The 26,005-nt window shown below is 48.5% G+C and overlaps 13 protein-coding genes across 13 annotated transcripts; 6 read left to right on the plus strand and 7 right to left on the minus strand.

The window, feature by feature from the left end:
• Positions 1-429: 429 nt before the first annotated feature.
• ASPWEDRAFT_115064 (NAD(P)/FAD-dependent oxidoreductase) lies at positions 430-1,688 on the plus strand (the record flags this gene model as incomplete). Its single annotated transcript, XM_040828549.1, has 2 exons — positions 430-655; positions 706-1,688. The coding sequence occupies 2 exons, from the start codon at positions 430-432 to the stop codon at positions 1,686-1,688; spliced, it is 1,209 nt and encodes a 402-aa protein (XP_040686690.1).
• A 179-nt stretch (positions 1,689-1,867) lies between these two features.
• acoC (aconitase family protein) lies at positions 1,868-5,022 on the minus strand. The gene is made up of 7 exons (XM_040835942.1): positions 4,657-5,022; positions 4,172-4,593; positions 3,912-4,094; positions 3,493-3,852; positions 2,904-3,441; positions 2,524-2,840; positions 1,868-2,458 (listed from the first exon to the last, which is right to left on the minus strand). Exons 1-7 carry the CDS (start codon positions 4,826-4,828, stop codon positions 1,928-1,930), a joined length of 2,523 nt encoding a protein of 840 aa, XP_040686691.1. The 5' UTR covers positions 4,829-5,022; the 3' UTR covers positions 1,868-1,927.
• Positions 5,023-5,394: 372 nt separating this feature from the next.
• Positions 5,395-8,628, minus strand: ASPWEDRAFT_114988 (putative plasma membrane H(+)ATPase; the record flags this gene model as incomplete). Its single annotated transcript, XM_040828539.1, has 4 exons — positions 5,395-7,101; positions 7,161-7,841; positions 7,911-8,134; positions 8,202-8,628. 4 exons carry the CDS (start codon positions 8,626-8,628, stop codon positions 5,395-5,397), a joined length of 3,039 nt encoding a protein of 1,012 aa, XP_040686692.1.
• A 1,305-nt stretch (positions 8,629-9,933) lies between these two features.
• On the minus strand, positions 9,934-12,138 carry ASPWEDRAFT_53076 (glutamate--tRNA ligase GUS1; the record flags this gene model as incomplete). Its single annotated transcript, XM_040837824.1, has 2 exons — positions 9,934-11,814; positions 11,875-12,138. 2 exons carry the CDS (start codon positions 12,136-12,138, stop codon positions 9,934-9,936), a joined length of 2,145 nt encoding a protein of 714 aa, XP_040686693.1.
• Positions 12,139-12,378: 240 nt separating this feature from the next.
• On the plus strand, positions 12,379-13,413 carry ASPWEDRAFT_30133 (mitochondrial 54S ribosomal protein uL1m; the record flags this gene model as incomplete). The annotated part of the gene is made up of 3 exons (XM_040833365.1): positions 12,379-12,626; positions 12,688-13,252; positions 13,321-13,413. The coding sequence occupies 3 exons, from the start codon at positions 12,379-12,381 to the stop codon at positions 13,411-13,413; spliced, it is 906 nt and encodes a 301-aa protein (XP_040686694.1).
• A 157-nt stretch (positions 13,414-13,570) lies between these two features.
• On the minus strand, positions 13,571-14,517 carry ASPWEDRAFT_53078 (COG2 family protein; the record flags this gene model as incomplete). The annotated part of the gene is made up of 2 exons (XM_040837825.1): positions 13,571-14,443; positions 14,503-14,517. The coding sequence occupies 2 exons, from the start codon at positions 14,515-14,517 to the stop codon at positions 13,571-13,573; spliced, it is 888 nt and encodes a 295-aa protein (XP_040686695.1).
• Positions 14,518-15,130: 613 nt separating this feature from the next.
• On the plus strand, positions 15,131-16,399 carry ASPWEDRAFT_93098 (uncharacterized protein; the record flags this gene model as incomplete). Its single annotated transcript, XM_040839593.1, has 1 exon — positions 15,131-16,399. A coding segment is annotated over one exon (1,269 nt), but the record flags the coding sequence as incomplete, so codon positions are not given.
• A 79-nt stretch (positions 16,400-16,478) lies between these two features.
• Positions 16,479-18,062, minus strand: ASPWEDRAFT_43063 (Mrp/NBP35 family ATP-binding protein). Its single transcript, XM_040835943.1, has 2 exons — positions 17,930-18,062; positions 16,479-17,765 (listed from the first exon to the last, which is right to left on the minus strand). The coding sequence occupies exons 1-2, from the start codon at positions 17,960-17,962 to the stop codon at positions 16,854-16,856; spliced, it is 945 nt and encodes a 314-aa protein (XP_040686697.1). The 5' UTR covers positions 17,963-18,062; the 3' UTR covers positions 16,479-16,853.
• An 81-nt stretch (positions 18,063-18,143) lies between these two features.
• ASPWEDRAFT_43065 (protein phosphatase regulator SHP1) lies at positions 18,144-20,393 on the minus strand. The gene is made up of 3 exons (XM_040835944.1): positions 19,768-20,393; positions 19,369-19,709; positions 18,144-19,316 (listed from the first exon to the last, which is right to left on the minus strand). The coding sequence occupies exons 1-3, from the start codon at positions 20,227-20,229 to the stop codon at positions 18,593-18,595; spliced, it is 1,527 nt and encodes a 508-aa protein (XP_040686698.1). The 5' UTR covers positions 20,230-20,393; the 3' UTR covers positions 18,144-18,592.
• A 312-nt stretch (positions 20,394-20,705) lies between these two features.
• ASPWEDRAFT_53080 (TOM13-domain-containing protein) lies at positions 20,706-21,166 on the plus strand (the record flags this gene model as incomplete). The annotated part of the gene is made up of 2 exons (XM_040837826.1): positions 20,706-20,987; positions 21,092-21,166. 2 exons carry the CDS (start codon positions 20,706-20,708, stop codon positions 21,164-21,166), a joined length of 357 nt encoding a protein of 118 aa, XP_040686699.1.
• Positions 21,167-21,828: 662 nt separating this feature from the next.
• On the plus strand, positions 21,829-23,297 carry ASPWEDRAFT_116382 (membrane insertase OXA1; the record flags this gene model as incomplete). Its single annotated transcript, XM_040828652.1, has 2 exons — positions 21,829-22,587; positions 22,656-23,297. The coding sequence occupies 2 exons, from the start codon at positions 21,829-21,831 to the stop codon at positions 23,295-23,297; spliced, it is 1,401 nt and encodes a 466-aa protein (XP_040686700.1).
• Positions 23,298-23,629: 332 nt separating this feature from the next.
• Positions 23,630-24,738, minus strand: ASPWEDRAFT_30140 (adenylate kinase family protein; the record flags this gene model as incomplete). Its single annotated transcript, XM_040833366.1, has 5 exons — positions 23,630-23,647; positions 23,860-23,922; positions 23,977-24,168; positions 24,243-24,526; positions 24,585-24,738. The coding sequence occupies 5 exons, from the start codon at positions 24,736-24,738 to the stop codon at positions 23,630-23,632; spliced, it is 711 nt and encodes a 236-aa protein (XP_040686701.1).
• A 412-nt stretch (positions 24,739-25,150) lies between these two features.
• On the plus strand, positions 25,151-25,859 carry ASPWEDRAFT_43070 (uncharacterized protein). Its single transcript, XM_040835945.1, has 4 exons — positions 25,151-25,293; positions 25,358-25,406; positions 25,454-25,730; positions 25,781-25,859. Exons 1-3 carry the CDS (start codon positions 25,212-25,214, stop codon positions 25,638-25,640), a joined length of 318 nt encoding a protein of 105 aa, XP_040686702.1. The 5' UTR covers positions 25,151-25,211; the 3' UTR covers positions 25,641-25,730; positions 25,781-25,859.
• Positions 25,860-26,005: the final 146 nt, after the last annotated feature.

Raw genomic sequence — 26,005 nt, forward strand, 5'->3', positions numbered from 1 at the left:
GCATCGATAATAATACCGTACACCTGCAGGCTGGGGATAGCTTCACTAAACAAACTCAATCGGTCCATGATATCACCCGCGCTGCTCCATTACACAACCACTAAAATGAATACTACCCTGTGTGTGGAATGTCTCTGTTTTCCATCGATCCAATCCAATTATTCTAGGTTCCATCGGAATTGCCGGCTGTTTTGCTCAACTCATGCAGGGCTGTCAATAGTGTATGTGGAGCAATCTGTACACGATGCTGATCATCCGAGTTCTAACCAAACCACGACAATGTGCGCTTGGAAAAATGGCTCGTCATGATGTTACTGGTCTATGCTTTTTGCCATCTCATCAGGCTATAAGAAGGTGCTGCTCGACTGTTTTTCTTTCCCCCATCACCAAGCCTTCTCTCTTCTCCTCCCCCCTCATCTCTGTGCCACCATGCCTAGCACTCTCAGCGTCTTGTACTCGGCCTTTTCGTGCCTCACAGTTGCGCTTGCAGCTAGTATCCCTCAGAAATATGATGCCCTTGTCATTGGTGGAGGTCCGGCTGGCCTCAGTGCGCTGAGCTCTCTTTCGCGAGTCCGTCGCACGGCTGTCATGCTCGACTCGGGCGAATACCGCAATGGCCCGACCAGGGAAATGCACGATGTGATCGGAAACGATGGTAAGTCTTGCTTTTATCTGATCTAGAGGATATCAATTAACAGATTAAAGGTACCCCCCCTGACAAGTTCCGTAACCTGGCTCGTCAGCAAATCCTCTCCCAATATCACGACACGGCTAGAATTGTCGACACAACCATCGTCTCGGTCAAGGCTCTCAATGGCACAAACGGAACTACCTCTTTCATCGCAACTGATAGAAACGGTACCCAGTACGCGGGTAGCAAGCTCATCTTGGGTACCGGTGTCAAGGACGTCCTCCCCAACACCCCGGGTCTCGAGGGTGCCTTTGGCAAGGGTGTTTTCTGGTGCCCCTGGTGCGATGGCTTCGAGCACCGCGATCAGCCCTTTGGTCTGCTGTGCCCTCTGAGCAAGGTCGTTCCCAACGTCCGTGAAGTGGCCACTCTCAACAGCGACATCATTGCTTTCGTCAACGGCACCCAGACCCCCGAGAACGAGCAGGCTCTCGACAAGGCTGACCCCCAGTGGCGCGAGGAGCTCGCTGCTTACAACGTTACCGTCGACAACCGCATCATCTCTAGCATTGAGAGACTTCAGGACGGTGGTAACCACACTGATAACGAGGGCAGACAGTTTGATATCTTCCGTCTGCACTTCACCGATGGCTCGACTGCTCAGCGCAACGCCTTCCTCACTAGCTTCCCCGTTGTGCAGCGTTCTAACCTCGCCGCTTCGCTTGGTGCACAGATCGTAGATAACAAGATCCAAGTGTCTATTGGCACCCAGGCCACCAACATCCCCGGTGTGTACGCCGTTGGTGATGCCAACAGTGATGGCAGCACCAACGTTCCCCACGCCATGTTCAGCGCAAAGCGTGCTGTTGTCTACCTTCACGGTAAGTTACATAGCCAGGTACCTGGTTACATAGTCGCTGATTTGATAATTCTAGGTGCTCTTGCTCGTGAGGAAATGCGGGCTGCCATCTCCAAGAGAACCGTTCCAACCTACGCTGAGATCGAGAAGCGCATGGGCAACGAGATGGAGGACCTCTGGGCTCAGGTTAACGAGTCTTAATTCCAGAGATATACTGTCTATTGATCATGATACATGATGATGTTACCCAATGGTCCCAAGAGGGCTGGAGGAGGAATGACTAACGTTCATACATATGAACTTAATCAGTAATCTTTAATGATAATGCTGTACCGCTAATGTAGACAACCTTATATAGTACTCGAAGGCAAAAGTATATCATTTGAATATAATCACATAAAAATAAAAAAGGCATTCCTAGTAAATCAGTAGAAGTCCTATCACCACTCCAATGACTTGTCAACATGCTCTGGTTCCACATCCACATTCTTTACAGGTCCCGTATCCTCATCGCACAAACTGTCATATACATTCTTTCCAAACCGTTTGTACGCTTCAGCTAGACCTTTATTCTGCAGCATCTTTATCTCCAAGCCATCGAGGTCAAACCTCCACTTCTGCTGTCCAATGCAGATCTCCCGTTTGTGGACATCGATTTTGATATCGGCCCCATCACTGGCCGCCTCGTAAAAGGAAGGATCCCGCATCGTAATCCCCAGCAGGCCCAGTGTCGGCTGGTTTCGACCATAGATGAATGCAAATGACTTTGCAATCACACATTGAACACCAAGACCCATTAGAGCTCGAGGTGCCCCTTCTCTAGATGACCCGCAGCCAAAAGCCTCGCCCACCACGACCACTTTCCGGCCGGATCTAACAGCGTCCCGGAATTCGGGATGTGTGTGCTCAAGACAGTGTTGGGCTATATCTTCGTCTGTTTCGTAGTTCATGAAGTATTGCGAGGGTGCAAGCTTAATCATGTATGTTAATGTGAATTGGTCCCATTATATTTTGGGAGGAAATATGGACTACTCACCGCATCGGTATCGATGAAATCACCCAAGGTTTGAACTTTGCTTGATATAATCCAGTCGGTTTCTTGATCTGACTCGTTAGTTTTCATGTTTAATAGATTGTCGCCAGCTTGGGTTGTGCTGGTTGAGCGTGCTGATATCTGCGGCTCAGTATATATAATTGTTTCCAATCCGTCTGGTTGTTGAGACGTGGACTTTCGAAAAAGCATTCCGTATAACTTTCTATCCACCTTCTCCAGGGAAGGCCCAGGATCCACAAGGGACATGGTAAAGCTCGATGCTGCAACAACAGCTGCGGAACTGATATTCCCGAAAGAGCCTTGAAGAAACCGACATAAGTAACAAACTTGGGCAAACGAGCATAGAAGTCGTTGTAACATACCTCTTCCCATCCGATTCTTAAAGTTACGGTTTTGCGATGAAAGCCATGTCTCACCGGCGCCTGCCTGGTCTGCTCCCATTCCAACACAGAAACTACACCCTGGTGCGGATTGTTCGAACCCTGCTTGTTTATATATATCCACAATACCGAGTTCACGGAGCCTTTTGGTGATGGGAAGAGAACCAAACACCACATGTCGCTTGCCTCGTTTCAGAGGTATATTCTCATGGAGTCCTACTTGAAGGACAAGGGCTCCCAATATCAGGTCTTCCTCGGTGGTGGTGCAGGCTCCGATGAACACGCCGTCAAAGGCTATAGGGTCACACTCCCGTACAGGAACGACGTTATCTGGGGAAGGATAGAGTGCGATGTAGGACTGGACCTTATTGAGATCAATTTCAAAGCTATCCGCATAGACAGCGTTATCATCAGGACGGAAGTAGAGTGATTCGGTCTTGTGAAGTTTTCTTTTTCGACGATCAATATATCCCTGGACAACTGTATCCGGCACGAAAAGTCCAGTGATAGCTCCAAACTCCTATATAACTGATTAGTATATTTCTTATTTGCCATGGAGCTGGATTCCTACCGTGCACATGTTGCAAATAGCAAACCGGTCATCGCAAGAAAGATATTTAGTACCGGGACCACCAAACTCCACGATCCTATCTGCAGCAACAGTGTTCCTTTTGAGCTCTCCAATTATATGGAGAATGACATCCTTTCCTCCTATACCAAAGGCTGGCTCGCCCGTCACATGAATCCTGATGGACTCTGGGACTCTAAACCATGAAACGCCGGTAAGGAGAGACATTGCTACATCCGCAGCACCCAGGCCGATTCCCATGCATCCAACCGCTCCAGCAGAGCATGTATGCGAATCAGAGCCAATTGCCAGCATTCCAGGCTGGGCTCTCTCCCGGACAAACTCGGTATGCAGAATTGTGTACTACATCCCAAAAGATATATATTAGTAAAATTCTCCCAAAGATGTATGCACAAACATACATTTTGACCTTGATATTCGGTCAATTTGTAGTCTTTCTGAGCTTTTTCAGACTTGTCAACCAAGGCCTTGACATTGGGAAGATGCTTGTTTCGCGGATCAACGATATGATCTCCCACCAGCCAAAAGCGATCATTACGCCATATCTGTTTAGCACCAACTTGGTCGATGGTCTTCACCATGCCCTGTATATATGTCCAGGTGTTTTTAGTATCAAAATCTTGATCGTATACTTGAACAATGGAATCTAAATTCTACATACCTTCCATGAGACTTCAGACCCGAGGATCCAGTCTACCGATACTCGAATCACATCACCAGCTTTTACACCCTTGGAGAATTTACCCGGTAGCATGTGCTCTGTAAATATCTTCTCCGAGAGTGTCATAGGGCGACGCCCTTCTTGGGCTTTTGACAATCCAGCGTTTGATGGCTGTAGTGCCGTTTCATGAGTTGTCGCCTGCAACCATGAGTCTACGAGAAAGATGACTTTCTCGTAGTCCGCATCCGATAGTTGTCGGTCAGATGAGAGGGAAAGACCACCAAGTTCATGATCCTCAGAGCACAAATAGAGAACATGATCTAGGACTTCTGACTCCCTGGTTCTCCCAATTTCGGATAGAGCATTGGCAATCGTCTGTATGGCTTGCAAAGGGTGCGAGGTTGTTGAAAGATTGACGAATCCTGGGGCAAGAGAATCGCCAGTCAGAAAACTATGAGCTATCGAAACAGACTGATGACACTTACCATGTCCCTCGCCAGAGGCTTTGTCTGCATCTTCTCGAGTGACCTCGATAAATTCAACACCTAAATTCTGGCGCAAAAGCTCTAGACATTGACGCGTTAGTGCCGTATCGGCTGTACTAAGTTGGTGACCAAAGATCACTTCAAGTGATGATTGTGCTTCTCTCACTCCCATTGCGTGTGCTTGACGCCAATATTGTAAAAGAAATTAATTGAACGACGCAGGGGATAATGGGTATGCAGGCCTGAAGATGGCACTGGAAGACAGATGAGGGACATTCAGGAATACGGCCCATCTGCTTCTCTCAGGAACAGATGATTCGAAAGCGGGGAAATTCCAAGGTGGGTGACATGACAGATAACTCGTTGGTGATGGCAGACAATGAGAATGCGTCTTCGAGTTACACAGAAGCAGCGGTGCATCCATCACATGAGCCGCGAGGTGCCATTATGTCATAGGAAGCAGGTGAATTGCACCCCAGTCTAGCTTAATGTCCGGCTTGGAGAAAATGTGGGCAATCATAATAGAGGTATTTGTAAAGATAAAGCTACCTGAATCAAATCAAAAATCAAAATATTAGTGATTAACAAATCCAAATCATCTGATATCATTCCCTCTTCTTTTCCTTCATTACGAAAATCAATCCCAAAACACCAAAACACCATTCTTACCCAACGCCATCCAAGTAAATTGAGCATCGTTTCACATATCCAGTCATAAGAAAGCAGACCCTCAGTTCTTTACTCAACATCTTCCTCCTCCTTACTGGCAGCAAGGAAGAAACGGCCCTTGGGTTCACCTGGTTTGTCGTACTCCACGGTGAGTCGTGCAAGATGACCGAGGATATTCTCAATCTTGAGGTCACCCTTGTCACGCTTAGATCTGCCCAGATCATCAAGCCACTTAAACTTGTTCAGCATGAAGTATACCAGTGCAATGACAATCTCCACACCGAGAGAATAGCCCCAGATACGGACAACCGTGACAATATCAGTCCACCCATTGCGTGTCTCAAGAAATGAAGTATGAGGGATAGTGGGCATGTCCTCATTACTGAACCAGCCAAATAAACAGAAAATAGTGGCCAAAATGTCAACGCCTAGAATAGCACTCACTAGATGGACGGAAGGCCAAGTGTCAGCGCCTCTTGTGACAAAGATCAGCCAATTCTCTGTAAGTGCGACTTCGAGGAATAAGACTTCTTGAATCGAGCCCCAATTTTGAACGATACCACCTGAGGGAAGGAACATGGAACCACGAACGACCCATGTTCCAAGTGCAAGCAAAATGCCAAGAAGAACCGAAATGAACCAAATCTTTGGAAGCTGCCATTCCACAGGGCGCAATTCAAATGATGCGTGATCATATGCTACTGCAACAGTAGCAAGATCGGCAAAAAGTGCAAGGAAAACGACCAGTTCCACACGGATACTTTCATTTAGAATGATCATCGATGTCACCAGGTAAATTTCCAGGTGTAGGCAAAGAGCAATACGGTACTGGATATATGCCTTCATGCGGTGGAAGATTTGGCGTGCAACTTTGATAGAATCAATAATAGTCGATAATCCGGGTTCCAAAAACACAATATCAGAGGCCGACTGAGCTGCTTCAGATGCTCCTTCCACAGCAATACCGCAATCTGCCCTCTTCAAAGATGGTGCATCATTGACACCATCTCCAGTCATGGCAGTCAGATGACCACGTTCCTGGAGAATTTGAACAACCTGGTATTTGTGTTCTGGAAATACCTCTGCAAAGCCGTCTGCCTTCTCACATAAGTCACCAGCCATAGCACCGCTAAGGCCTCCATGAATAAGCTTGTCAGAGTTATACACTTTAGTCCCAAGTGCGAGCATCTTGCAAGTTTCTTTGGCAATAGCAAGTGCGTCACCTGTAAGCATTTTGACACTGATACCAAGATTCTGTGCCTCACGGATCGTCTGGGCGGTATCTTCTCTGGGCGGGTCAAACATTGGAAGCATCCCAAGGAGCGTCCAATCTTCTCCCTCTTTCTGAACTGCAACACCTAGAGAACGGAAGCCTCTATGCGCAAATTCTTGAGCTTTGGATTTATACAAGTCAGCAGTCTTCTTGGAGCATTTGGTCAATGCAAGAATTGCTTTTGGTGCGCCTTTGGTGCATGTGTATTTGACCCCATCACAGCTTGCAACAGTCACGATACGTTTTGAAACCGGGTCAAATGGCTGGAACTTTTCGGTTTTCCAGCCTTGTCGGAGATAGTCTCTGGCCTTGGGATATTGCCTGAGTGTTAGAATTGTGACTTTGTCAATCGGATCCAATGACTCGATATTATGAGAGGAAGCCAAAACAGCCACTGCAAACATCCAGCTGATATCGACGCCTTCAGATACATATGGGTCACGAATGCTCAGTTTATTGGCCGTAAGCGTTCCAGTTTTATCAGAGCATAGAATATCAACACCCTGCCGATCTGATTAGTGACACATACTAGTATGTTATAAGCCGTAGGACTATTGCTTACCGCCAGGGACTCGATTGCAGTAAGCTTTTGCACGATAGCTTTTTTCTTGGCCAAGTACGCTGCCCCGACAGCCATAGTTGTGGTCGTAACAACAGGAAGACCGACAGGAACGCCGATAATCAGCAAAGACAGTGTGTAGTGGAGAAGCGTCTGCTGGCCAGGCGAGGCAATTGGGACGTGTCGGAAAAAGCCACCAATCCAGGCAGCCAAAATCCATGCCATGACAAGGATGAGAAGAGAGGTACCGATGTTATCCATGACAATTTCAAAATGACCAGCACCTTTGGCCGATTGGACCATGGTAGCAGTTTTTCCAACAAAAGACGTCTTGGCTGGAGTTTGGACCACTGCATAGGCCTTTCCACGCTTGCAGCCAGTGGTGTAATATATGACCTCGCCCATATAGCGATCAACAGCCAAAGACTCTCCCGTAATAGCAGAGTGATCGCAAGCTAGAATTGGATAACCTCGCTTTTTGGGCCGTTCTTCTTTGGTCCCGTCATCTTCTTTGTCTTTGCCGTCGTCTTCCTTTTTTTCTCCATCTTCCATGTCAGACTCTGAGCTACTTGTGAGGTCGCCTTGATCTTGCATCCTTATGAATTCATCCCATCCATTCAGATCGTTAAAATCACATATAACCTTGGAATCGGCAGGAATGACCTGGCCTTCTCCGACAATGATCTGCTCATACATCAGTATGCAAAGCCATCGGTTTTGCAGCCAGTTTTAATAGCATGTCATCAAACATACCACATCCCCAGGCACAAGCTCTCGGGCTAAGATCTCCTGTTGCTCACTGTCGCGAACAACCAATGCTCTCATTGCGATATCGCCTTTAAGACTAGCAACAACATCGGCAGCCTGCTTCTCCTGATACCATCCGACGGAAGCATTCAGGCATAGAATACCAATGATGACACCGAAGTCAATCCAATCTTCCAGACCCGCCGCAAGGAGAACAGCCAGCTCCATGACTGTGGAAAGTCAGAAACACTGTACTCGCACAGGAAGCTGTGCTTAGATTTAGATGATATATCTCACCATATAGAATTGGACCTCTAAAATAGGACAAAACCTTGGCAAAAGGATTCTCCTTTTCGGACACAAGCTCGTTCCATCCCACCTGGCGACGCCTGATGGGAATATCCCCACTATTCAGTCCTTTGCGAATGTCCGTAAGACGCCATTCATCGGGGAATCCTCGTTCTTGATCTCTTCGTCGAATACGCACTTTTCTCTTCTTCCAAGGAGCATACCAAAGCCTTTTCATCTCCTCTTCCTCTTCTTCATCGCCCTTACCAGGCTCCCGGTAAGTTGAAACATATTTGACAAGCTTCCCATACTCGTCTAAATTTGCCCAATCCTCCTTATAAGAGACACGAGAGAGACGTCTTGACTGCTGTGCCTCAGAGCCACGCCGCGCTTCTGCTTGCTCAACATCATTGCCGGAGCTGCCTTGTTGGGCCATTTTGTCTTTGATGACTCGCCTAGGAGACAGAGAATTCAACTAGCGGCGCTGCTCTCTTTCAGCAGTCCTCAGTTTGGATTCCAACACAAAATAGTGCGTATTGCCAAACAACAATAGAAGGTCGCTACTGGAAAGGAATCTTCGACGGCATTTGACAAGTGAAGGAGCACAGGAAAATGCTTTTCCTCTGTTCCAAGTAAGCCCCAGAAAATACCGCAGGGTGTCTGATCTTTACCGTCATTGAAGCGGCCTCTCCGTATGCACAATCATACTGACGTTAAGAGTAGGAAGGCCCCGGCTCTCAACACTGTTGCGATAATGACCCGGGAGCATGTGCAGAAGCACAATTGCTCGACGAGTACCAAGGGTCCATGATAGTGCCAGGAGTTTCCTTCACTGAATAGATGCCTCCAGTTTATCTTGACGTATGAGATGTGTTAATTATCCATGACGGAGGGTACGCCATCAGAGCATATATTGGGCATGCCGGATAGAAACTTTGATTTAGGGTCTAGGTTGAGAGCCATTTAATTGACTCTGTTTGGCACGACAATTGCTGTGGGTTCCACGGCTCAGAGGTGGGAATCCATCGGCAAGACCAAGCAAGAACCGTGGGAAATCCTTGGTGGTTCAGGAAACAATGACGGCGATGTCCAGGACACAGCTCAAGTGTCTACCCCACCTTGCCCAATAGACTAGGTATCTTTATTGCTGATTTGCCCGTGAAAGCAGGAGGCTTGTTGGTTGGTACGTAGTGAGATGGAGGGAAGGTGGACGGACATGGGAGGTGAGCACTGGTTCCCGTGACGCTGCCAACCTTGGTGTTTTGACGAATGAAACTTGGATGACCAGAATACTGGATATAAAACACTGGAACGATGGTCATGCTTTTCCTCTGATCTTCGACTCATTTCGACGTAACTTTCTCATCATCTTCTGTCCCTCTGAATGGTAGGGAGATGACATGGTTCAAACGGCCCGAAGAGAAAGAGAAAGAAAAGGAACCTGAGTGATAAAAGAGGGGATAAACACAAGCAGTCGCACTGTGAATATTAAATGCATTTCCCCGCCCACATAAACATTGATCATCTTGCAATAACGACGAACTATTCCAAAGAACCGGTCATCTACAAGTCATTTTAAACTTCAACTGTTATACTCGAACATTCGACAGTATGCTTCTGGTGATCAAGGGTTGATTTGGGGACATCCATCTGATTTTATTCATATCTATCTTTGCTTTGTAATATTTTCATACCGACACACATATCCTCATCAATCATTAATCCCCGATAAATCGAGGATTTATTTTCCACCCTTGCCGGTAGGGATGTTGAACAGAACGGCGGGCTTTCCTGGAGCAGAGGGCTGGTCGACTCTGTAGTAGCCCTTGCGCTCAAACTGAATGATGTCGCCCTCCTTCAGCTCGGTCACATTGGCATCAGCCACAGCGTCCTCTCTGAATTCAGTCTTGGGGGTCAGGACGTCCTCAAGTTTATCATCCTCCTGAAGAGCGTCCTTGTTGAGGAGGTAGTCAAAGTCCACCAGTTCAACGGGAACGACCTCCTGGCCCTCCGTAGACAACCAAGTAACCTTCTTCTCGGTCTTCTTAACATCACCTTCCAGGTGAAGCTCCAGCTCCAGCTCTTTGACGAGGCCAGACGAAGAGTCAGTCTCGATCTTGCGAACAATAGCATTACCCCAGTTCATGAGAGTAACTTCCTCATCTTGCTTGAACGACTTGGCGTCTTCCTGCTCGAAAACGACCGAGCCGCTGAAGGCGACCTTCTTGACACCGACAGCGGGGTTCTTGCCATGCTTTGGCTTCTCCTCAGTATAAGCAGCAGGGGCTCCCGTGATGGTGGCCTTGACAATGTCCTTCTTGAGGATGGCGGTGTGGCGAGGCGCAACCGGGTCAATGTACTTCTTGTTGGTTGCCCAGATGAGAGTCCAGTCGAGGTTGGTGATGTTCTTACTGGGTCCCTGCTTAAGGATGAACTCTCTCAGAGCGGGGATTGTCATGCCACGTCTACGGATACCACGGATGGTGGGGAAACGAGGGTCGTCCCATCCCCAGACAACTCCCTGGTCGACAAGCTTGGTGAGCTTTCTCTTGGACAGCAAAGTCCGGATGAAGTTCATGCGAGCAAAGTCCCAGATCTGAACAGACCGGAGCTTGAGCGCATTAAGCATCCACTCATACTGCGGGTTGCGGTCACGGTACTCGATGGTTCTAAGAGCGTGGGTAACTCCCTCCATCGAGTCAACAATAGGGCAGCAGAAATCGTAAGTCGGATAGACCTTCCACTTGGTACCGGTACGGTGGTGGGGTGCCGGGTTGCAACGGTAGATAACAGGGTCACGCATGGCTTTGTTGGGGTTGTCAACCGACATCTTGGCGCGAATGCACCACCGGGTACCCTCCTCAGTTCCTTGCTTCATCTCCTCGAAACGAGCAAGGTTCTCCTCGACAGAGGCATCACGGCGCTTGCTGGGCTCTCCGTGGAATCTCTGGTGGGCCATGGTCTCCTTATCCGTGTCATCGGCGTAGGCATTACCGTCCTTGATAATCTGAAGACCGTACTCGTAGAGCTCGTCGAAATAATCACTAGTGTAGCTCATCTTATCAGGCTTGATACCCATGAGTGCCAGATCCTCAATGATAGCATCCTGGAACTCTTGCTTCTCGTTCGAAGGGTTTGTGTCATCGAAACGGACAAGGAGCGTACCGGTGTACTTCTCATGCGCAAAGTAGTCGTTGAGAAGTGCGGCCTTGGCGTGACCAATGTGAAGGTATCCCGAAGGCTCGGGGGGGAATCGGGTCACGACACCCTTGTCAGTGTTGAGAAGGGCAATGTCGTAGCTTGCACCCTCCTTGGCCTTAGCAGCCTTCTTCTCCTTGGCTGCTGCGTTCAAGGACTCAAGGGCGGAGGTGGTCCAGGGGCACAGCTCCTCCAAGAAGCGGAACCAACGGGTCAAGTTGACCAAAGATGCCTTCTTGATTGCAGCAACACCGACGCGGTTGCCCCGAATGGCACCCCACAGAGCGATGTCGGCGGTGGAGAGAGAGTATCCAACGACAAAGGATCGAAGTAAGAGGTGGGTATCGAGGCTTTGGAGTTGAGGGTCAAGGGCCTTGAAATCGAGTACAGTGAACGACTCGAGCTGCGAAAGCCACTGGTTCTCCTAGAGAAAAGAATTACGTTAGATAGGCAAGGCAATAGAAGAAAAAGAGGGCAACCTTACCAGTTTGTCGTCCTTGCTGGTCAAGTAAGGGAAACTGTTGCGCAGTTCCTCAATGACTTTCTGGGTACCGAAAACAGGAGTTCCACTGGCACCGGTGAACTGGACGACGGCGTTCTCTCCTTCATTGAGGACAGCGGTATCCTCATAGGTGATGGTGATCACTGGGCTCGGGCGTGCCTCATTGATGGAGGTAGCAACGAAGAGCACGGGAAGCAGCAAGGCCTGGTTGGCCCGCGTGGCCAAACTGAGCTGGAATTGCGACATTTTGCTCTCGAATCCACGCAAAATGAATTCAATTTGAGAGCGTTCGTGTGTTGGGGGGGGGGGGGGGGGGGGGGGGGGGGTGATAGAATTATCATCGCCGGGGAGGGGCACTTGACTCAGAAGAGTTCCGCCGGAGTCACGTTGTTCCGTCTCCATATCGGCGGACAGCTTTCGGAGCAGAAAACATTCCCATCTCCAATAGCCAGACAGAAGCTCGACTTCCGATTGGGGCGCAACGCCATGTCTTTCTCCAGTTCTCTGTTGCCCACTGCGGCAAGAAGCATTCTATCGCCATGTGGACCTTCTCTTCGTCAAAGGACAATGGCTCCTTTCCTGTCGAGCTTCCACCAGCAGGTCAGGTGCGCAAGCCAGAACAGTGCCAAATACAACAAGAACAAGCCAAAGAAGAAGGAGAAAAAGGGTGCTAGGGAATTCAAGCAGGCAGATTTGAAGAACATGGAGCAGCACGCTCTTTGTGATGCTATGAGGTATCTTTTATCTCGTTCCCGCGGCGTTGGATGGGAGACTAATCGTTTCGAAACCTTACAGATATATCCGTGCATTCGAAGTCGGTCGGGAGCCAACTATCTCAAAATACGAAATCCACATTCGTCTAAAGACCAAGAAGGACGGTCCTGTCATTCGCAACATGCTTCGATTCCCTCACGCCGTTCAGACTGAGTCGCGCATTTGTGTCATTTGTCCCCCAGGATCGAGACACGAGAAAGAGGCTCGCGCAGCCGGTGCGGTTTTGGTCGGAGAGCAGGAAGTCTTTGATGCTGTTAAAAATGGTGTCATTGAATTCGACCGCTGTATCTGCCATCCTGATAGTCTGGATGCCTTAAACAAAGCTGGACTGGGCAGGGTTCTTGGACCAAGGGGTTTGATGCCAAGCGTCAAGACAGGTACTGTGGTCGAAGAAGTGGCCTCCCGAGTCGAAACGCTGCGTGGTGGTACGGTGTACAGAGAGAGAGATGCAGTGATCAGAATTCCCATTGGACAGCTCGGGTTCTCTCCCGAACAGTTGCGAGACAACTTGCGCACAACCATCGAGCAGATCAAAAAAGATGCCGCTGGTCTCAACGACCGCATCGTCAAGGAAATCTACGAAGTTGTAAGCTGGCATCCATCATCTCATTGCAAATTAACTCGTGAACTTGGCTGACTCGTGTCAAAAATCAGGTGCTGAGCTCAACCAACGGCCCCGGTCTCAGTTTGAACGGAGAATTCAAGTCGGATAACTCCCCGGAGACTTCATCTTTGAGTGGTCTGTAAATTAGCCTTTGCCCAGTTTCTTGGTTGTATAGATTATGTTATATTAGGATGGACACGGTGTATTATGGTATCATTTTCAATATATTTGCCAAACAAAAACAGTCCCTAAACACCAACGCTATGCGAGCCAGCTCGAAACTATATTAATAGAAATGATCTAAGTCTTGAGATTTTTCAACGCAGATACTGCGCTGGTATCTTCTCCCATGAGATTGTAGAGACGCAATACCTCCAGTGTCTTTCTATCCTGCTTGCCACCAGCATGCTTGGCTTGTTCGAGTGCTGTTTTGAGATCCAGGAGTACTGTAGATCTGATTTTGGTCACACGCGGTTGCTGGCCAACTAGGAACGGGTGTTCGTCCCCTATCCGAGTTGACAATTTTGTAAGATAGACGTATTTTTGGATATGATGCTCAAGCCTCTTCAGGGAGACCGAAGGTGCGGCAGATTTGTTTGCCGGGGACTCTTCGTCGCTTTCGTCGCTTTCACTGTCCAGAAAATCGGATTCTGAATCCAGGTCGTCAGCGCAATCTTCCTGAGGGCGAGCCGCGGAGTCCCCGATCATCAACCGTTGTTCGAGCTCTTCAACGCGATCTACAAAATCCAACAGGGCCTTCCCAATGTTGGCGTCTCCTCTGAGCTGCCTTTTCTCACCCAGCAGCTGTTCCACTTCTTTTCGTCTAGCCTCGACCTTATCGCGTATTGTCTGGATGTCCCTCTGAAATGCCAACAGCCCGACTCGAACCCCCTCTACCTTCTCTTCACCTCCTTGCAGTGCAGGCCCAAGCGACAAGAAGTCCTGATAATTCTCATTGACCAAGTCTAGCAGCTCTTTACTCAACAATTGGTCTAGGTTCCGTAGTTCCTGTCGCAGATCCTCAAGACTCTGGTGTCGGTTTCTCAGGGACGATAGGTAGTTTGCCGCATCGAAGTCAGAGGCGAGGAAAGAAGAGCGAGACAATGGCTCTGGGAAAGGAAGACCGGAGGTGTCCTCATCGAAGTCGGACGTGGACTCTTCAGAGTCGCCAAACTGTTGATCACGATCAGTGTATATCCCAAAAGATCTAGGCAAGCGCAAGGCCTCCATACGCGAAACCTGTTCATATTGTATTTCCCAATACCCAAAGAATAAACAAATCACGACAATACAATGGCCAGTAAGGGCAAAGCTGTGGCAAAGGTGATATGTCGAAGAAGTCGCACTCGTGATCTGCGGTGTTTGCTTGAAAGTTCCCCGTCCGTCTCCCGCGGGTCTTTTGGCCCGTCCTTCAGCCGTGCCAACTGTCCTGCATGTCACCACCACCGCTACCACCATCAGCGCAGCAGCAGCACAGTTTCATCCCGAGAAGTTCAGTGTTAGGGGAAACTCTCAAGTAATGTCAGACATCCTCTGTGCTGCATGTCAGGATGCACCTTTCCTCGTGAGCCAATGCAGCTGTTTTGCCTCCGTGCGATGCATTGGTGGGAGTACGTGTCCCGCCCTCTGTGGTCAACAGGCGCTTGATCTTGGTCACTAAACCCCCTGCTGTTGTTTGGCGATCCGCCGCAAATTGGTTTCTCTTCAGGCGGGGTTGCTACAGTGGTGGTATCATTATATTCCCACCACGTTTTCCTGCGTCACGCTGCGACGCATCCACTTGGTAGTGGCTTGCCTGACGAAAGCAACACTGGTGCTGGTTGTCTTGCTGCATTTGCCCGGTGAACTATGCTAGGTGAAATGGATTTAAGGTCAGATAGATCGTCTGTCCACCCTGACAGATTTCGACTCTCTTCGTTTCCTCGCCAAAGATGGTCGCAGATTTCGCCTTCTTCTTACGCCTCCCCCGTGGTTGAGACTGCTGGTCCATCTCACCAGGCAAACCCACGTCGCTACGAGTCTACGCTAGATGAGTCTGCTCGAGCATACCGTGCCTCTGCATTGCGGCAACTGAATGGGAATCCCAAACCCTTATCCCGAAAGCCTCGGCAGGCCAACCCAACTGGCGGCCGGTCCTCGACACTGGCATCGCAGCCAGTGCTAGTTCGGACCTATTCCGGCAATACTGATGATAACGCAGGGGCATCGAAAATGCCTTCCCGGCGGTCGTTTCCTTTTGCGAGTAGTTCGAGCACCCAGGAGCGCCGACCACCGCTTCCGTCGGACGAAGATTTCAGCATCGACGGTATCCTGCGAGCTATTGAGCCCAACATCCGCGGAACTTTGGACTCGATTGCAGAAATATGTGGTCGCAGCAAACTTAGTCTTGCCAACGAGTATGGGAGTCACATCGCACCGTTGGGTGAGATCCGAGCTCCCCCTGGCGGGCTATTAACCGTTGAAGAAGCCAGCCCTGGCCATGAGCAACAGTCTGATGAAAATGTTGTTATCTATGACGATGAAAACAGTCTCATGGATGGGGGGGATCATAGTCCATTTTCACACTATCGCTATCTAGAGAACATAAGACAGGCTGCGACAACGGCCCATAATACGGGATTTCAGCCAATGATGCCCTTTCCCTCTGGGGACGAGTCGTCAATGCAAGCGCAGCCAGAGTCTTCAGGATCTAACACGGCTGCAGACACTGGTTTCGAGCCAGGGAATGAAATTGAATCGACCCCGACTACCAAAGAATTCACAACCAAATCAAAATCCTCTGGTCGTGCGTTACTTGGAAAGAATGTTGAATCATCTACGGATGATAAATTTCAAAACATTGTGACTCCAGCTGTTGTCTCTGAGACATACCTTGATGCCCAGGGAAATGGCCCCCTGTCGTCGGAGCCACGTACCTTGGACTCTAGTCAAGACCAAATGCCTTTCAATGTCTTGGAGTTCAGTGCCAATAGAAATTCTGAAGACCTTACATCGCAGTACAGTAATGCATCTGTTTTAGCGGACCTCCAGGCACTTTTTAACTGGCTGAAGCATGCTTCGCACGGCAACACATCATCTCAGCCTCCTTTGTCGGCGGAGATGCGACTGCGCGCAATGCTCGAACGAGAGACTGAGCAAAGCTCTAATCTCCATGCTGATCGAGTGCTTTGATATAACACTGTTGAGGAAAAACATCACTTTTCTTTTTCTCGCTGCCTGGTATATTACTTAATGACTGATGGATCTTGATTATGATGATGGTTGATGATAATAACACCTCGAATTGCTTTTTAGGTCTCATATATCCACCATAGTCTTATATATAATCATATTACAAAGCTAGTACCTTGTTAACCCCCTAAAAATCAAAAATCATATCTAGCTCATTATTTGATGGCATATGGCATAAATCGAAGTAAATCCAATGCATTCAATGCAATTTTAAACTCCCTTCCCGACCAATATAAAATATTGAATCATAATATCGCTGTTGAATTTGAGTGCATAATGCAAAGCAAAAGAAAATGATACAAAGCCAGTGCCATTTCCCCATGCAAGAAAGACAGTAGGTTAAAATAGGCGTCTAGTTGGCCGCTGTTCTCTCTATATCGGATATTAATGTTTTTGCGAACTCTTCGAATCGAGGGTAGGACCAGCAATCCTTATATCTTTCGACAAGCGGCCTTTCATCGACAGGTTCTTCTGGCTGGGGCCTTTCTGAGCTTTGCTCGTCGTCGCTGTCTTCATCAATGTCACTTCCAGCAATCATCTTCCCTTCCACCAATTCCCCGAACTTGACGTCTACTGGAACGATCCCCAGGAACTTCACCCCCATCTCCTGGGCCATCACTTGACCACCGCCACTCGAAAAGAGGTTGCTGACGTCGCCGCAGCAAGGGCACGCATAGCCCGACATATTCTCAACCACTCCCAGGGTTGGGATTTTAGTCTTCACACAGAAGTTGACCTCCTTGCGCACATCTGATGTCGCAATAGCCTGAGGGGTTGTAACAAGAACAGCGCCCGCGAGACGAGGCACACTGGATGATGGTGGGGGGTTTGTAGAAGACATAGTCAGAAGCTGTTCGGCGAGAGCGATATGCTCGTCACTCGTGCCCGGGGGGGTATCCACGAGCAAGTAGTCAGTTTCCCCCCAGAAGACATCTGCCAGAAATTGTCGGATCATGGCTGTTTTCTTAGGACCGCGCCAAATCACAGCATCGCCGCGGTCTCGAAGGAGAAAGCCTAACGACATGCATCTCAGAGAACCTCGTCCCGGTTGCTGTTCTGGTTGTTCGGCAGGGTGGACGTCCACCGGGAGCCAGCCACCGGGTGTCTGTGTGATCTTTGCGCCTTCGAGTCCGACGAGACGTGGGATTGAAGGACCTGTAAGGTCGATATCGAGGATTCCGACCGATTTTCCCTGCAGCGACAGGGCGAGGGCGAGTTGTAGAGTGACGGACGATTTGCCAACGCCACCTTTTCCGGAGAGAACCTGTATAGATCGAAACAGTTAGAATGCTGAATCACAAGTCCATGCGACAGTTATTCCAGTTTTGTGTCTGTCGTAGAAGTTTTGAATACATTCGATCGTTATCGATAAGATGCGATGAGGGGCACTCTTCATCTTCTTTGTCTTGGGAGGATATCGCAACTTACCAGAACGATGTTCTTAACCCCGCCTAGAGGCATTTTTCAAGTCTTTTGTTTCTGGGTTGTTTTAATTTCTGCTTCAATTGATCATCGAGCACTGTAGCTTGTTAAAGAATGGCGATGGCGAAATGGCGAAAGGCCGATTTCGCCGTGGTTCGCTTTTCTGCGTCATTCCGCGGAATTTGCTTAGCAATCCACGAGATAGGCACATTTTGACCAACCGCCATTGCTGCATTTATGATTATTACTGCAAGATATATCTGTTTTCGTTAATATGACAAATGAGACAAAGTCATTGGATGCGAAATTATGGTGTTCATCGTCTCAAGCATGCTAGATATTATATTCGCAGGCAAGACAAGCTTCATTTCTGCTCTTACTGATGGGATGACTTGGACTGTTGGACTCTAGTTGAAGCACGCTGTGTGCTCTTGGGTTTGCATTGTCTTTTCTCTCTGAAAAGTCTGCTATCTACCAAATAGTATCCGTTATTCCATAAAATGCCATCAAGTCTCTGTAAAAGACCTCTAGATGATGTTCTTTTGCCATTAAACCCGAAACCTTTTGTTGACCACTGTAAAGTAAAAAAAGAAATAGAAAGCACTGTCACCATTTGAAGAGTATGGAGGCCGGACAAGTGCATTTGGATATGTTAATTCTGAGGTTCATCTACTGCCACTTCTGAACCACCACACCACCTCGCTTGAACTCGGGGAGATCGCCCAGGGCAGCAGCTTTATCAGTAAGCTCCTTACTGGGGAAAGTAGTCATCAGCGCCCAAGGGCGGGACTGGCTGACTGGGCTTGCCGCAGAAACAAACTGGTAAACATCACCGATGGTATGCGATGTGTTGAATCGGGACGTGAGCCGTGTACCATCACCAAGTCTGACCTGCAATGTTACCGTTGGCTGCGACTCATCCACATTGGGTTTGACAGGTTCAGAGTTGCTCTGACTAGGGGCAGTAGGTTCTACTGGAGGAGCTTGGCTCCTCACGCTGGGTGTTGGGCTTCCGAGTCGTTGGCCAGCCCCCGAGAATGGCTTGTATTTGGGCTTTGGCTTCACGTATTTCTCATCATGCTGTTTGATTTCCACATCTACCTCCTGTCCTGGTTGGACATTCATGATCGAAAGCGGAGCACGCCCCTGCCGGATGCCGTCCAAGATTTCTGCATTCCGAGGGTCATCAGACCTATACAAGTCACCATCGTCAACAGAGAATCCGTCAGGCCAAAAGTGAAGCGTCCTTTGCACCCGTTGCGGTCTTTGAACGGTCGGCGCACTCGGGGCTTCGATCACTCTGCTAGGAGCATCATCGCCCCCAAGGGTGCGGGCCGATCCAGTGAAAAACGACCTTCTAGGCTCATTGTCATCAGAAGTGGGGGGCTGGGCTCTGCCAACGAGTCAGCTCTGCTATCGGTACATGTGATGACGCTTTCTTTTACCTCTTGGCCTTCTCAATAATCTTCTTTTTGAGATCATCAGGGTTCTGCACAGCCAGTCCGGACTTTTCGCCTCCAGCAAACATGTCCTGGTTCTCATCATCTTCTTCATCGGAAGAATCACCACCTCCAGACGTGAAGTCGCCCAGTGTAGCAATTTTCTTTTGGGGCGCTGATTTCCGTGCTCCCGAAGATTCCTGCTGTGTAGGAGCCGGTGACTGAGCCGAGCTACCTCCTAGAGAACGACCTCCCGATGGCCTCTGCGAGGCTTCGTCTTGTTCTGCGAAGAACTCTGTCACTGCCGCCTCGATATCCCATCCATTGGTCGATAGATATTCCTGTGCCTTTGCAGTCAAGAGTCAGCAATGAGCTGTACAGACCGTTGAAGGAACAAAAGCTTACTTCTGAAGTGCTGGCGCTGGTCATGGCACAGAATTGCGAAACGACCTCATCGTTATTTGCGGGGTTATGGTCCATGCTGACGGTAGGTTTGAGAAGTCGCGCGAAATCAGCAAGGCTTTGTTTATTGTAGGTGTAGGGGTTTCGAGAGCTCAGCGCAGTGAGAAAGGAGAACAACGAGTGGTAGTGAGGGGATGAAGAGATGAGGAGATAGATGCTTTGGAGAAGGAAGAGCAGCGGCTGATTGCTATGGAAAGCTCTCGACAAGATCCAGGGTACGTCACTGCCGCCTGATTGGTCATCCGGAAGAGGGGATCTTCCGCTGGTCTTCATTCCTGAGGCATGCATGCCGCTATGTTCCCTGCGAAATGTTGAACATTCAGCCAGTATTGTTTTCTGACTGGAAAGTCTAGGCTGGAAAGTGTCATTGAGTCTTGTTACTCTCATATGAGAATAAATAGACATTTGGCGGGAAATTGGCATATCCTAATTGGATGTAATTGCTATGCCGCGGTTTTGTATGCAGGTAGCTAGGTAGGTGATTATGCCATAATGCTCTCCATACCTACAATGAATAAAGCAGTAAACTGTTACAAAAAGAGAATATCCAGGCATTTGAATCTCTGGATGTCTCTAATATTTATTAGCAAATTTCTAGTATGTTTGATGTTGCGTTGACACAAAATGGTGTAAGGAGACTACATGCTTACATAACCTCCTTCGCAGAGCGCAACAATCCCATTATCCCTCACGAACTCTCTCTAAGTACCGCCCTTAAGCCGCAGAAGAAACCTCATCCATTCAATCATTACTTGGCCTTCGTCTCTCTGTTTTACTGACGGATAGAGAGTGGAGCTTGAACTTTCATATCTACCGCTCTTTATTTCTGCTGCCAGTGCAGTCCCTGATTTCACTGTTGACACCGGCACCGTCCCCGCATCATGGCATCCAACGACCACACCGACTCTAAAGTCGAGCTTTACGACTCTGGGTTGACTGTCCCATCAGACTCTGATAACTATTCCGCCAACAATGAGTTGACCTCGTCCCCTCCATCCACGTCGAGCTCCCCGCTCGTTCTCTACAAACCAACAACTGCCTGGAGTATTCTGCGAGGCGCTGCGATCAATCTGATCCTTCCCTTTGTGAACGGCCTGATGCTAGGATTTGGTGAACTGTTTGCCCATGAGGCAGCATTTAGACTAGGATGGTCTGGCACAAAGGTACAGTTTGATCTTCAAACGCATACGATTGTCTCTGCGTTTGAATACGTTTGCTACGCATGCATGTCACTTCCTGTGCTCCGAGCTAACACTGGTTTTTATAGATTTTCCCAGTCCATCGACGATCGAGGCCCGTGGGGTCAGGTATCGAAGTTCGAGAGGTTCCGTCGCGGCGATGAGGGAGCAAGGTGTTAGAACGATCAACCTAGTCGAGCGTTGATTTAGAACTCTCTTTTTGTTCAAGTTTTTGAGATACACAGTTGAAGAGCTTTTTTTGGCTTTTGATTTCAACCAGCAAGATACGTGTGCCTGTGGGTTTTGTGTACATAGATTCAAAAGCACCCAGTCGTAGGCCTGACTGGACGGCGTCTGGCGAAGAACCTCAAGTTTGGCATATCAAAGCTACGGATCATCCCAGCACTGCATTGCAAATACAACAGATAATAATTCACCATCACATCTAACCCATGACTGCCTCTCAACATCCTGTCGTGTCTGTATTTACCTCGGACAATCCGCCGTGCGGGTTGTTGTAGTTGATATCGATCCGGCCGCCCGGCAGAAAAACGGTCTTGGCGCTGAAAAGTCCAAAATACCGACGGAGACAGGTTGCGTTCTTCCCCAACACCCCATATTATTACTTCCCCAGGCCAATCACTTTTTATATTGCCGGGTTCAAAATGCTGGGAGGATATGGCCTGAAAGGGTCTGGCACAGTGCCTGCCATTGCGCGGCAACGATTGACTGCCCTCCCTCGCTCCAGTCGTTCGGTTCGTTCCTCTCCGATTATCTTCTCCGTCGGTAACAAAACAGGAGGAATTGAATTGACCCAGGTTTATAGATGTCCTCGTTCCGATCGCAAACTGCCAAGCTTCCCACTCGATATGGCAGGTTAAACCAGACACTCTCTGGCAATCTCTCATGGAGAGCCACATCTTCTCTGCCCGGACCGTCGTCCGCTCGTTTCAATTCCACCACGTCCGCTGCCTCCGCCTCGACAGCCGCAGCTGCCACCGAGACTGTGTCAGATGCACCTGGCGATCTCTCCGATATCTCCGCTACTGACATCAACTTGATTCCCGAGAAGGTCGGATACCTCAAAGAGCTGGGGTTGGACTACGGCTGGGGTCCGTCGGCAATGATCGAATATGTCATTGAGCATCTTCACATCTGGGGAGGAATGCCCTGGTGGGCAAGTATTATTGGGGCAGGAGTCTTGGTCCGCCTAGCCTTATTGAAACCAGTCTTGGGTGCTGCAGACACCTCCGCCAGGATGCAAAGCATCAAGCACATCGTGAACCCTCTCCGTTCGCAGATGATGGCCTACGGCAAGGAAGGGAACCAGGCTGAGATGACAAGGGCGAGAGCCGAGTTGCAGGACGTTCACATTAGGCATGGTGTCAAGCCTTGGAAATCGTTTCTCCCCTTGATACAGATTCCTTTTGGATTCGGCTGTTACCGAGTTGTCAAGGGCATGACCTCGCTGCCTGTTCCCGGGTTGGCTTCAGAACAACTTCTCTGGCTGCAAGACCTCACGGTAGCTGACCCGTATTATATTCTTCCCGCTATCACAGCTTTGTCCATGCATCTGAGTTTCCGGGTATGTCCTGCCATAACCTTTCCATATTATGATGGCGATACTGATGACTTATCTTTTTCTTTGTTTAGAAAGGAGGAGAATCTGGTATGAACGAAATGAGCCAGACATCCTTTGGAAAAATGTTTCTTTATGGGCTGCCCGCATTTTCAACTCTTTTCGTTGCCTTCTTCCCTAGTGCCCTTCAGCTCTATTTCGTCGGAACGGGTCTTATGGCGTTGGGGCAATCGTACCTGCTTTCTAGCAACAGCTTCAGGAGGTTTGCGAACATTGCCATTGCTAAACCGTCAGCTTCAGGAGGCTCTGCAGGACAGGGGCAATCGGAGCAGAGCAAGGCAATTCGCATGCTTAGCGATGCCATTACGGCAGAAAAGGCCAAGATGAAGACAGAGAGCCCGTCAGCAGACCTCAGCTTCATTGACCGTGCTCTGAATTCTATCAAGGAATCTAAGCAAAATATCACGCGTGATGCCACAGAGAAGCTCAACGATATGCGCGGCAACCCCTCCAAGAATCCAGATGGGTCGCCTGTGGCTCCACCCAGACTCAGCGAGAAGGATCTCAAGACAGCAGCTGACTATGAAAAGAGACGGAATGAGGAGGAAGAATGGAAGCGGGAAGAGAGAAACCACGCTCGGAGACAGGCCTATATGCAAGCTATGGAGAATGAGAGGGAGAAGGCCCGTTCATCGCTCAAGAGCAAGCAAAGGTGAGCATGTGTTATGGGGGCGAGGCTGGAGTTTGTATTTACATTTGTAAAATATGGCATTGTACCATTCACCTATTTTGTTTATTTAGAAGGGTTTTTGTTCCATGAGACATTTATTTTCATTTATTTCCTTTGCTTCTTTCTTGGTACATGATGGTCTCTGTGATTGCTTTGTCAGGTGATCGAGTCGCCAGTTCAATTCAATTCAACTTCACTTCACTTCACGCATCCGACTCCCACCAGCTCCAACCATCCTCAGCCATCTGAAATTCTCTATCCCAAGCCAGAGTCGTTGGAGGAAGTTTAAACCTGCAACAAATGCTGATATTTACCAAGTTACTTTCCTGCACGACACTAAGACACCAACCAAAGAAGGCTGGAATAAGAGCAAGAATCGAAACAGCCTTCAACCTCCGTCACATTGAAGAATGATGAGTCTCCTGGTTATGCTACTGTTCGGGGAATCAAACCTCTAAGGCAGTTCGTACTCTGAAATAGCAATCTTCCTCTTTGCACTCTCGTTAACAAGGTGATGCAGATGCAACGCCAGTGGAAAATGGACATACATTGACCGCCTGTATCAGGGACCGATAATCCATATCAATCTCGCCTTCAGCCCTTATCTGGTGCTGTCAATGGGGGTTACAGATTACAGAAACTTGGTTCACATCGACTTTACCTACCTCGTGCAAGACTATCTTGGAATCGAAATAGGCTATCAGGACTTTGGAAGGCGCCCCATACTGCTCTCTCTGTCTTTTGAATGTGTCGATCCCTTTTTCCGCGCTCTGTGAGGCGAGACTTTTCTGCATAGATCGCTGTTTCAGTGTTTCTGAGGACACCTGCGGATAAAGGGTGAGCTTGAAGTTGAAGGTCTAACGTCAAGGAATAGTCAGAAAAAGCCAGCAAAGGAAAATTGACAAACACCAGCAATTTCTGCCAAGCTCACCTTGTCAGCTAGATCATGCTGCTCCCAAGATCGTGGAAATCCATCAATCACGAACCGCAGAGCTCCGTACTGCAGATGTTGCTCAATCTCCTGTTTGATAAGCAGAATGAGCACTTTGTCCGGCAAATTCCCATCCTCATCCATGCTGCTTTTGATGGATTCCCATGCCTCCGTGGGGACACTGTCTTTCAAACGACGAACAATAACATCCGGATCGAGGTGAATCATGCCCCGATCCGCCGCTGGTTTGACAGCAATCGTACTCTTGCCACACCCAGGGCCGCCTAAACACCAATTTTCTGAGTATTCCTTATGTTTGATATCCTCAAGTGGGTGCCTTACCCATCAGAAAGAAGACTTTAGCTTCTGCGATATCGACCTGCTTTGCAGTGTCATTCTCAGGGAGCATCTCAATAGCTACTAAACCTCCGCCTTGAAGGTACGTGACCTCGTCATAGGTCCGTGCCGTGAGTTTTCCTGTCTCGGTCTCGGGCATAGTTAGATTGGCTCTTTCTAAGATGGGTTTGCCGAATAGGTCCCGTCATGATTTCAGAGAACCACATCTCAGGCGATGAACATGAACAGACCACAACAAACAAAGAAAAACAATACCTTTATTAGCTGGGAAATTGTTTCAGAAAAGGATGAGGTGCCTGAGTGGATCGGGAAAATAAAGAAACATCAAGTCCAAGAAGGGAGAAATGATTTTGAGACTCATGAAGCTGCATTTCCAGGAGACATGAAGAAAGCACGCCTCTTCACTGAAGAAATTCTCAAAGAACCACAAAACCCTATCGCTGACTCGTCATGGCAACTAGCCCAGAAGCAAGAGAGTGAAGGACTGATCATGACGCCGAGAACAGAAAGCCCTCTTCCCACGAAACAGAATTATTAACCCCCCCCCCCCTGTTCTTTACTACTTTTGTTCTCTCTTTCTTCTTGTCTCAACCATCACCTTTTCATCTCTCCATGTCCACTCTTTCTTTCAATCACTCATACATCACCTTACCTGAGTTGTTGAGCTATCTTGACCCCGATCTCCAGTTCAGAAGTATACAAACCCTACCCAAAGCCATATACGAAAACAAAGGAAATTAACCACCTCGTCCTCTCAGCACCCCAGCTCCAGATCTACGCCATCTATCCTTTCCTCCACTCCTCAACGTATGTCACCTATATACCCTTATCAAATACACCGCTAACAACCACAGAATCATGTCTATCATGGAAACGGCCACCAGCATCAAGTGGTTCCCCGTTATCATTAAAGGCCTCGCAGTCCTCTTTGCTGCCTTCTTCATCCGCCTCAGTGTCTCCTGGTTCGAACATCATCAACGCAATAGACGTCGTGCTCGTATCACGGGTCCGATTGAAGTTCGCGTTATCCACGTTGACTAAGTTGGACGGTGTGTTGAGTCGGTTTGTCTCGTTGGGAAATGAGATACACGATTGAATGCATTGCTTTTGCGTTACTCTTCCTTTAGGATGGTGAGTAGTTTCCTTGATCATTTCTTGGTCTAGGTGCTGATTGTATCAAGCTCAGCTCGGAATCTAGTTATCCCTTATGGTTGATATGGAAGGTGACGACGACAGTTAAATTTGGTTGGGACATGAGGGTTTTTTTTTTTTTTTTTTTCTTTAAATGTATTGTAGATAACTACAATCAAGTCCCTTCCATTGCTTAGTATTGTCTTGTTTCTAAAAGCAATTCGAGTTAATAATAAAGTAGCTTCCTCTAGTCTAGATTCTATGAACTCATTATA

This window comes from Aspergillus wentii (genome assembly GCF_001890725.1).
Source record: "Aspergillus wentii DTO 134E9 unplaced genomic scaffold ASPWEscaffold_6, whole genome shotgun sequence".
NCBI lineage: Eukaryota > Fungi > Ascomycota > Eurotiomycetes > Eurotiales > Aspergillaceae > Aspergillus > Aspergillus wentii.

Excerpts from the sequence above, each read along its gene's own strand:
- ASPWEDRAFT_43070 (XM_040835945.1), top strand. The coding sequence starts at position 25,212 with ATGTCCACTCTTTCTTTCAATCACTCATACATCACCTTACCTGAGTTG. Across the intron at positions 25,294-25,357 it reads CCCCGATCTCCAGTTCAGAA|CACCCCAGCTCCAGATCTAC; the intron begins GTATACAAACCC and ends TCGTCCTCTCAG. Across the intron at positions 25,407-25,453 it reads CCTTTCCTCCACTCCTCAAC|AATCATGTCTATCATGGAAA; the intron begins GTATGTCACCTA and ends TAACAACCACAG.
- ASPWEDRAFT_43063 (XM_040835943.1), bottom strand. The coding sequence starts at position 17,962 with ATGCCTCTAGGCGGGGTTAAGAACATCGTTCTG. Across the intron at positions 17,766-17,929 it reads GGGTTAAGAACATCGTTCTG|GTTCTCTCCGGAAAAGGTGG; the intron begins GTAAGTTGCGAT and ends CGATCTATACAG.
- acoC (XM_040835942.1), bottom strand. The coding sequence starts at position 4,828 with ATGGGAGTGAGAGAAGCACAATCATCACTTGAAGTGATCTTTGGTCAC. Across the intron at positions 2,841-2,903 it reads TAAGAATCGGATGGGAAGAG|GCTCTTTCGGGAATATCAGT; the intron begins GTATGTTACAAC and ends GGTTTCTTCAAG. Across the intron at positions 2,459-2,523 it reads ATTTCATCGATACCGATGCG|CTTGCACCCTCGCAATACTT; the intron begins GTGAGTAGTCCA and ends TACATGATTAAG.
- ASPWEDRAFT_43065 (XM_040835944.1), bottom strand. The coding sequence starts at position 20,229 with ATGTCTATTTATTCTCATATGAGAGTAACAAGACTCAATGACACTTTC. Across the intron at positions 19,710-19,767 it reads CCAGCGCCAGCACTTCAGAA|GCACAGGAATATCTATCGAC; the intron begins GTAAGCTTTTGT and ends TTGACTGCAAAG. Across the intron at positions 19,317-19,368 it reads ATTATTGAGAAGGCCAAGAG|AGCCCAGCCCCCCACTTCTG; the intron begins GTAAAAGAAAGC and ends ACTCGTTGGCAG.